The 9,570-nt window shown below is 50.0% G+C and overlaps 1 protein-coding gene across 4 annotated transcripts; it reads left to right on the top strand.

Annotated features, from left to right (window-relative positions):
* Positions 1-817: 817 nt before the first annotated feature.
* nudt18 (nudix (nucleoside diphosphate linked moiety X)-type motif 18) lies at positions 818-7,869 on the top strand. Of its 4 annotated transcripts, none has more exons than XM_078239359.1 (6): positions 818-909; positions 4,572-4,685; positions 5,044-5,222; positions 5,553-5,706; positions 6,279-6,492; positions 7,253-7,869. In XM_078239359.1, the coding sequence occupies exons 4-6, from the start codon at positions 5,557-5,559 to the stop codon at positions 7,852-7,854; spliced, it is 966 nt and encodes a 321-aa protein (XP_078095485.1). In that variant the 5' UTR covers positions 818-909; positions 4,572-4,685; positions 5,044-5,222; positions 5,553-5,556; the 3' UTR covers positions 7,855-7,869. The 4 variants fall into 4 exon arrangements, with proteins under 4 accessions (XP_078095485.1, XP_078095483.1, XP_078095486.1 ...); XM_078239360.1 differs by having other exon boundaries at positions 824-909; positions 5,044-5,166; XM_078239357.1 differs by lacking the exon at positions 5,044-5,222.
* The last annotated feature ends 1,701 nt before the right edge of the window (positions 7,870-9,570 follow it).

Below are 9,570 nucleotides of genomic sequence, written 5' to 3'. Positions count from 1 at the left end.
GGCATAGGTTTAAGGTGAGAGGGGAGAGATACAAAAGTGTCCAGAGGGGCAATCATTTCACACAGAGGGTGGTGAGTGTCTGGAACGAGCTGCCAGAGGCAGTAGTAGAGGCGGGTACAATTTTGTCTTTTAAACAGCATTTAGACAGTTACATGGGTAGGATGGGTATAGAGGGATATGGGCCAAATGCGGGCTTAGGGGTTTAAAAAAAAAAGGGCGGCATGGACAAGTTGGGTCGAAGGGCCTGTTTCCATGCTGTAAACCTCTATGACTCTAAATGGGGAAAATTAAATTCCCGTCTGGTCCAGACAGGGATCAACTGGGATTTGACCATTATTGACCATTGTTTTATCAATGGGAAAATGGAACTCCAGGCTGGACCGGTACTGGGAGCAATGGGGTTTTAACCAGGATTTGACCCATTTTGACCATTTTATCCAAATTTTTGGACTATTTTTCTCTGGGAAAATGGAACCCCAGGCTGGCCCGTACCAGGATCATTCGGGGTTTTAACTGGGATTTGACCATTATTGAATTATTTTTTGGATGGTCCAAACTAGATTTTTTTTATATATGAGGCAATGGAACCGGTGCTGGGATTATTAGGGGTTTAAACTGGGATTTGCCCTGTTTTTTCACTGTGTTTTTAATCTGAGGGGGGTCCAGCACAGGGGAGAGGGGCTGAATGTCCTGAGCAAGGTGCAGGGGGTGGGGCTAGGGAGGGGGCGGGACCTGCGTCTGATTGACAGTCATCCCGGCCAATGGGCGCTCTGGCGTCACAGACGCGATGACGTCGCGGAGGGGGCGGGGACTGGCTGGAGGCGCGGTGGGCGGGGCTGAGGCCGGCCGGCCGGCGTCCCCATGGCGACGGGGCCTGGGCCTGTTGGAGGCCTGGCGCTGGATGGAATGGTAAAGTACAGCAGGCAGCCAGCAGGGAGGGTCCCTCTGCCTCCCCTCACACAGCATGGCAGAGGCCAGGCCGAGCCTGGCTGCAGCCTCTCTCAGTGTGAGGGATATTATTATAGCAAGGGAAGGGGAAGGGGAGGGGGGCTTGGTGCACGGCTCAGGAACATGGGGAGAGGGGCTTGGTGCATGGCTCAGGAACATGGGGAGAGGGCCTTGGTGCATGGGGAGAGGGGCTTGGTGCATGGCTCAGGAACATGGGGAGGGGGCCTTGGTGCATGGGGAGAGTGGCTTGGTGCATGGCTCAGGAACATGGTGAGGGGGGCTTGGTGCATGGCTCAGGAACATGGGGAGGGGGGCTTGGTGCATGGCTCAGGAACATGGGGTGGGGAGTTTGGTGCATGGCTCAGAGACATGGGGCGAGGGGCTTGGTGCATGGCTCAGGGACATGGGGAAAGGGGCTTGGTGCATGGGGAGAGGGGCTTGGTGCATGGCTCAGAGACATGGGGGAGGGGCTTGGTGCACAGCTCAGGAACATGGGGAAGGGGGCTTGGTGCATGGGGAGAGGGGCTTGGTGCACAGCTCAGGAACATGTGGAAGGGGGCTTGGTGCTTGGGGAGAGGGGCTTGGTGCATGGCTCAGAGACATGGGGGGAGGGGCTTGGTGCACAGCTCAGGAACATGGGGAAGGGGGCCTGGTGCATGGGGAGAGGGGCTTGGTGCATGGCTCAGAGACATGGGGGAAAGGGGCGAGGTGCATGGCTCAGAGACACACAGAGATCATGCTGCAATTTCAGCTGCATTGAAAAGAGGGTGAAGCCGGCTTACTGAGACATGGGCATAGAGCGTAACTAAAGGAAACCCTGCCTTTCTATAGCGCCTTCAACATCCCCCCCCCCCACCCCTTCCCACACCCCTCCCTAACCCGTTCATTTCACCCCCGGTGAAACGCTGCAGCCAATTTGCGTACAGCAAGTTCCCGCAGTCGGTTTTTGACTTGATTTGATTTATTGTCACATGTATTGGGATAGAGTGAAAAGTATTGTTTCTTGTGCGCTATACAGACAAAGCATACCATTCATAGAGATGGAAAGGTGAGAGTGCAGAATGTGGTGCAGTCATAGCTAGGGTGCAGAGAAAGATCAACTTAATATTTGAATTGATTTATTATTGTCACATGCATTGGGATACAGTGAAAAGTATTGTTGTTCTTGTGCGCTATACAGACAGCATACCATTCATAGAGAAGGAAAGGAGAGAGTGCAGAATGTGGCGTTACAGTCATAGCTGGAGTGTAGAGAAATATCAGCTTAGTGCGAGGTAGGTCCATTCAAGTCTGACAGCAGCAGGGAAGAAGCTGTTCTTGAGTCGGTTGGTATGTGACCTCAGACTTTTGTAGCTTTTTCCCCCGACAAAAGAAGGTGGAAGATCGTATTTATCAAATCCTCGGAGAGTTTGTGGGTGGGTCCAGGTGGTTCAGGGCATTCCCAGTGTGTAGGTTAGGTGTGAGGGGGTTTGGTTCATGCTAAATTCGCCCTTAGTTTGATTTGATTTATTATTGTCACATGTATTGGGACACAGTGAAAAGTATTGTTGTTCTTGCGAGCTATACAGACAAAACATACCGTTCATAGAGAAGGAATGCTTAGTGTCCAAAGATGTGCGGGTTAGGTGGATTAGCCATGCTAAATTGTCCCTCGGTGTCAGGGGGATTAGCAGGGTAAATATGTGAGGTTACAGGGATAGATGCTGGGATTATTGTTGGTGCAGGCTTGATGGGCCAAATGGCTGCCTCCTGCACTGTAGGGATTCTGTACTTTGTCCCCTATTTCACCCCCCCCCCTCAAAATAAAATACTTTGTGGCCAGTTTTGTCCCACGCAAAATGCCGCAGCCAGTTTGCGTGCAGTAAGGTACCGCAATCAATTCCTCCGGGGTGGGTAAATGTGATTTGATTTGATTTATTATTGTCACATGTATTAACATACAGTGAAAAGTATTGTTTCTTGCATGCGATACAGACAAAGCATACCATTCATAGAGAAGGAAACGAGAGTGTGCAGAATGTAGTGTTACAGTCACAGCTAGGGTGTAGAGAAAGATCAACTTAATGCAAGGTAGGTCCATTCAAAAGTCTGAAGCAGCAGGGAAGAAGCTGTTCTTGAGTCGGTTGGTACGTGACCTCAGACTTTTGTATCTTTTTCCCGATGGAAGAAGGTGGAAGAGAGAATGTCCGGGGTGCGTGGGATCCTTAATTATGTTAGCTGTTTTTCCGAGGCAGCGGGAAGTATAGACGGAGTCTAATGGACGGGAGGCTGGTTTGCATTTCATAATAATTTCAGAACGATAGCTATCTCAAACCTGCTTAAATCATGTGTTTCATCTTGTGTGCTGTACTCAAGTCTGGACACTTCGGGGAAGAATGCCAAGGCTTTGGAGAGTGAGCAGAAGAGGTTTGTGTGAGGTAACGCGTTTTGGAAGGCCCAAAGCATGTCGGATTTATACAGTAAATGGTAGAACCCTTCGGAGTATTGACAGGCAGAGGGATCTGGGCGTACATGTCCACTGATCACTGAAAGTGGTAACACAGGTGGATAAGGTAGTCAAGAAGGCGATTGGCATGCTTGCCTTCATCGGTCGGGGCATTGAGTGTAAAAATTGGCTGGTCATGTTGCAGCTGTCTAGAACCTTAGTTAGGCCTCATTTGGAATATTGTGTACAATTCTGGTCGCCACAGTACCAGAAGGATGTGGAGGCTTTGGAGAGGGTACAGAAGAGATTTACCAGGATGTTGCCTGGTCTGGAGGGTATTAGCTATGAGGAGAGATTGAATAAACTGGGATTGTTCTCACTGGAACGACGCAGGTTGAGGGGGCGACCTGATAGAGGTTTACAAGATTATGAGGGGCATGGACAGAGTGGATAGTCAGTAGCTCTTTCCTAGGATAGAAAAGTCAAGTACTCGGGGACACAGGTTTAAGGTGCGTGGGGAAAAGTTTAGAGGAGATGTGCGAGGTAAGTTTTTTTACACAGAGGGTGGTGAATGTCTGGATCGCGCTGCCCGGGGAGGTGGTGGGAGCAGGTACGATAGCGGCATTTAAGGGGCAACTAGACAAATACATGAATAGGATGGGAATGGAAGGATACGGACTCCGTAAGTGCATCCGGTTTTAGTTTAGGCACCATGATCGGCACAGGCTTGGAGGGTGCACACTCTCCCGTCCTTACTGGCCGTGCTGCTGAGGTGGTGGCTGCACTTCATCGTGCAGGTAATGCATACTCAAAGTCACGGTGGAGGGGACGGAGCTCCATATCGAGTCCAGTGGAGGGGTAGCACTGGTAAGAACCTGGGAAGTGGGAGCTGGAGTTGGCCTCCGAGGATACTCTGCCATTCACACCTCAACTCAACCTCCTCCCTGTGAGCAAATTGTTCTGCCTGGGGCGTCGGATCCATTGAGCAGTGGAGGTGCTGGGCGGGTAGTGAGTCTTGTCCAGAATGGAGAACTGTTCAGTATTCAGCAGGTGAGTCGCCGTGTAGGAAAATCTCTGCCTTGCATTAGGGCTGGGACTATTGACAAACGTAGGCCCAGATATTCCTCATCAGATTTGTCGTGTTGGGGGGCGTTGCCTCTCCTTCCATTTGACCCGAATTCTCTCTTTTTTATTCAAGGCACTAACTCTGGTGGGATAGCAGTCAGGAGCAGGAATCCTGTTGGAATTTTCCCTTCCTGGAACAGAGGCACCGAGTCGAATTGTGTCAAACTGATGCCCCAATTGAGGCCAGGTAACGCGGCAATGAAAACCTATTTTTAAAATGCCTTCTTTGTGTTTCCTTCAATAAATCTGTTGCTTTAAAACTCGCACCAGGATGATATGTATTTGTAAGTCTCTTTTTAGATGTGCTGTGATGTTACTGTACCTTTTAATTTATGCTCACAGCCTGAGGTGATTGCATTGTTGGGTGGAGCAATAAACTGGGCAGCAGGTGACAGGGATTTTATTTCCAGTTTCCGTTTGGAGCTGCAGGTTGTAGTTTTGAGTTTTAGAAGGGTCAGCATGCTAAGAAGAAATGTTTTCCCCCTCTCTCTGTTGTTTCGAAAATTCTGTTGGTTTCCTGAAAGCAAGATCTTGTTTTCCTGAAGGGTGAAAACCTGGGGGCTGGAGCCTCTTTGGTGTTTTGGGGAGCTGTCTTGTCTTCAAACTGCTCTGAGTCTCAAGAGCACTTGACTGCAGAATTCAACTAATGGCCTCAATCCTGGTGTCACGTGAGCATTAGTCTGTGCTGTGTCAAACCTGTGAAAAGGGTCTTTTGTCTATGGAGGTTGGTTTTGATTGGGACAGCCCATTTATATTCATTACGGGTTATACATTATCATGATTGTTGGTATTGATAATTGGTTCTTGCTAATTTTCTTACTATACATGTTAACTATATTCTTAAGTGAACTTTGTATGATAAAAGCTCCCTAGTGGGTCACTTGAATCACACCTGAAGTGAACTGTATCATGCCTACCCTAGCCAAATTCTAAATGCAAAGCTTGTGATTCAGGCGGGCTTCATAAAACAGTTTTTAACTTGAACCATATCAGTGCTCGGCTGCTGTTTCTAACAAAAAAGGACTTGCTGAAAAAAATGTCGGTTTATTCACAGAGACATGGACTCGGTTGAAAGTCAACTGGAGCTCCTTTTGAAAGGAGGGGGCATCGAGATGCAAGAGTATGACTCTCCCCTGGAGGAAGTGGTACCGGTAACTGTGCGGAAGACAGTTTGCTACATTGTCGCTGCGGTCATACTGAACGAGCAGGTAAGGGGTTATCCTCTGTTCCTCGCTCGGCCAGGTTCGGGTCGAGGGAAGAGCTGGAGCGACGACGCAACATTCCGGGATGCGGAATCTTCAGGCGAGACCGGGGAGGGGGTAAAAGAGGAAGGGGCATTGCGTTAAGGAGTCCGTTACTGCAGTAAGGGGCGACAAAGCTGTGTGGACCGAGCTGAGGAATCAAAAAGGGGCAGCCACATTGCTAGGTGTTTATTAGAGACCCCCAGATAGCCAGAGGGATATTGAGGAGCAACAGGGGAGGCGATGGCCTCGTGGGGAAAAATATCAGCCATGATTGAATGGCGGAGCAGGCGCGACGGGCCGAGTGGCCTAATTCTGCTCCTATATCTTATGGTCTTCCAAGAAGGGAGTCGGGCTGAACATCAGAAATACTGCGCGATGCCGCGATTCACACGAAATGTCACTGCGCCGGGGCATCTCTGATAAGTCGACTCTGCTGGCTCATGTCGCAGAGAGACACACTTTTCCAGAGTTTGAATTCTAGAACAGACAAGCCTCAGACTGTGCGACTAACCGCCCCCGTTTCATTCCGGGCGCAGAAAGAAGTGGTGATGATGCAGGAAGCAAAGCAGGAGTGTTACGGCAAGTGGTACCTGCCCGCCGGGAGAATGGAACAGAACGAAACCATCGTCCAGGCCGTGCAGAGAGAGGTTCAGGAAGAAACGGGCTTGGAGTGCGAGCCGTACACCCTGCTGAGCGTGGAGGAGAGGGGCCCTCGATGGATCCGCTTTGTTTTCCTGGCTCGAGTTACAGGTGTGCATTCCTCCTCTCTTTTTGGAACGGAGTGGGTGATGGCGCAGACTGGAATGCGATGGGGGAGCAAGATAGTGAGTGAATGAAGCACAGCAGTTCTCTCGATCCACTCACAGTAATTGATTAAGGTTACATCATGCATACATACGGGTATAGTATCCAGTTAAACTTGTGCATGTCATATCATCAAGCAATGATAGCTATCTCTGACCAAAAGTCTATCAACCTCCCTTTCCCTTCTTCCTTGCTCTGTTGGAGCACACACTGTATGACACTGCTGCCATGACAAATTGGTACAATGTGTTATGTGCACACTGAGCAGCAGACGCTGAACATTAATAGGAAGCGCTTTGACCGGAGTTAAACATTAGAGTCCTGGGGAGCAACAAATGGATCTGTTATAATTTGGCGTTTAGAAAATGGGTGGGACGAAGTTTAAAGTTTATTTTGTTAGTATCACAAGTAGGCTTACATTGACACTGCAATGAAGTTACTGTGAAAATCCCCTAGTCGCCACAGTCCGGTTTGGGTTACACTGAGGGAGAATTTTAGCACCTAACCAGCACGTCTTTCAGACTGTGGGAGGAAACTGGAGCACCCGGAGGAAACCCACGCAGACACGGGGAGAACGTGCAGACTCCGCACAGACAGTGACCCAAGCCGGGAATCAAACCCGGGCCCCTGGCTGTGAAAAGTTGATTGTATTTCCCGGTGCTGTTTGAGTGATTTTTTTTTTCCTGTTGACGTTATCGATTTGCAGGAGGAAATTTAAAGAGCCCCTCGGAGAGTGACAGCGAGTCCCTGCAGGCCAAATGGTGGGACAGGGTGTCGCCCCTCCCGCTCCGAGCCCGGGACATCCTCAATCTCATCTCCTTCGCTGTGAAGCACAAGGAGAAGGCGTCCCATCCGGTGACCGTCCCGGTGGAGCTGCCCTGCTCGGTGGTCTGCCACAGGGTGGTGGCTGCCTTCCTCAGCCGCGCCAACGACCTGTGGCTGCTGGTGAACACGCCGAACCTCCCTCGTTTCCCCGTGACGGCCTGCGGCTCCTCCCCGGCCGACCTCTCCTGCAGCGTGGAGGTGGCCATCTACAGACTCATCAGGGAGTGCCTGAGAGACCCGCTGGTCAAGGTAAAGACCCACGGCATCCTGGGGCTGCAGCACAGCGGAGCCGTCCCCGGCAAGGCGGACGGCGTTTGCTTCAACGTCCTGGTGACCGTGGCCCACACGGAGTCCAAGGACAGCCAGTTCCCTCCAGAGGTCAGCAACATCAAGTACGGCTGGCACAAAGTAGACAACGACGATTTAAAAATCCGCTTGTTAGAGAGGCTGTCCTTTTCTTCGGTTGTGCAGTTTCTGAATTAAAGGGAAATGATGGACTGAAGGTGGGTTTAATTGTGTCCGATAGGCGTTGGTCCCTGAAGGGACCGTCCCCTTTGGAAAGCAGATCCCAGAAATCCTCTTCCTGCATTCTCCTGCCTCTCCTCGCCAGCAGAGAAATATAAAAGGACACGGAATGCCGACCCCGTGGGCTGGAGTAATGTCCCCTCAGTAAGTCCTGATCTTTCGCTAGGTGCTGGTGTGAAACTAATGCTACCTACCCGGCATGAATGGCCTGTGAGTGCAGGGGTGAGCTCATTTGTGAGTGTGTGTGAGTGGGTGAATGAGTGAGTGAATGTGAGTGTCCGTGTGTGTGAGCAAGTGAATTTGTGAGGGAGTGTGTCCGTGCGTGACAGAGTGATTGTGAGTGTTTCCATGCATGAGTGTGTCTGTGCATGTGTGAGTGACTGTGTTCGTGTGTGTCTTAGTGTGAGTGAACGTGTGTGTGTGTGTATGTGTGTGTGTCTCTGAGTGAGTGTGTGTGTCTCTGAGTGAGTGTGTGTGTCTCTGAGTGAGTGTGTGTGTCTCTGAGTGAGTGTGTGTGTCTCTGAGTGAGTGTGTGTGTCTCTGAGTGAGTGTGTGTGTCTCTGAGTGAGTGTGTGTGTCTCTGAGTGAGTGTGTGTGTCTCTGAGTGAGTGTGTCTCTGAGTGAGTGTGTGTGTCTCTGAGTGAGTGTGTGTGTCTCTGAGTGAGTGTGTGTGTCTCTGAGTGAGTGTGTGTGTCTCTGAGTGAGTGTGTGTGTCTCTGAGTGAGTGTGTGTGTCTGAGTGAGTGTGTGTGTCTGAGTGAGTGTGTGTGTCTGAGTGAGTGTGTGTGTCTGAGTGAGTGTGTGTGTCTGAGTGAGTGTGTGTGTCTGAGTGAGTGTGTGTGTCTGAGTGAGTGTGTGTGTCTGAGTGAGTGTGTGTGTCTGAGTGAGTGTGTGTGTCTGAGTGAGTGTGTGTGTCTGAGTGAGTGTGTGTCTCTGAGTGATTGTGTGTCTCTGAGTGATTGTGTGTCTCTGAGTGATTGTGTGTCTCTGAGTGATTGTGTGTCTCTGAGTGAGTGTGTGTCTCTGAATGATTGTGTCCGTGTGTCTCTGAATGATTGTGTCCGTGTGTCTCTGAATGATTGTGTCCGTGTGTCTCTGAATGATTGTGTCCGTGTGTCTCTGAATGATTGTGTCCGTGTGTCTCTGAATGATTGTGTCCGTGTGTCTCTGAATGATTGTGTCCGTGTGTCTCTGAATGATTGTGTGTCTCTGAATGATTGTGTCCGTGTGTCTCTGAATGATTGTGTCCGTGTGTCTCTGAATGATTGTGTGTCTCTGAATGATTGTGTCCGTGTGTCTCTGAATGATTGTGTCCGTGTGTGTGTGATGAATCATTGTGTCCGTGTGTGTGTGAGTGAGTGATTGAGTGCGTTCATGCATGCATGTGAGTGAGTGAATAATTATTAGTGAGTGTGTCCGTGTGTGAGTGAGTGAATGTGAATGCATGTATTCATGCTCGAGTGTGTGTGTGAGCGAGTGAATGCGTGTGTGAGTGAACAATGTGATTGTGTGTGTTCGTGAGTGAATGATTGTGAGTGAATCTGTGTTTGAGTGTGCGAGTGAGGGAATGAATATATATGTGTGTGAATGACTGAGTGAGTGAATCTGTGTGAGGGAGTGTGTGTGTGAACAAACAAATGTGAGTGAGTGAAAGTGACTCCAGGTCTAAAAGAGC

Source organism: Mustelus asterias, chromosome 22 (assembly GCF_964213995.1).
Source record: "Mustelus asterias chromosome 22, sMusAst1.hap1.1, whole genome shotgun sequence".
Classification (NCBI taxonomy): Eukaryota; Metazoa; Chordata; class Chondrichthyes; order Carcharhiniformes; family Triakidae; genus Mustelus; species Mustelus asterias.
The sequence above is the reverse complement of the archived record's forward strand: the minus strand, read 5'-3'. Positions and strand labels throughout refer to the sequence as shown.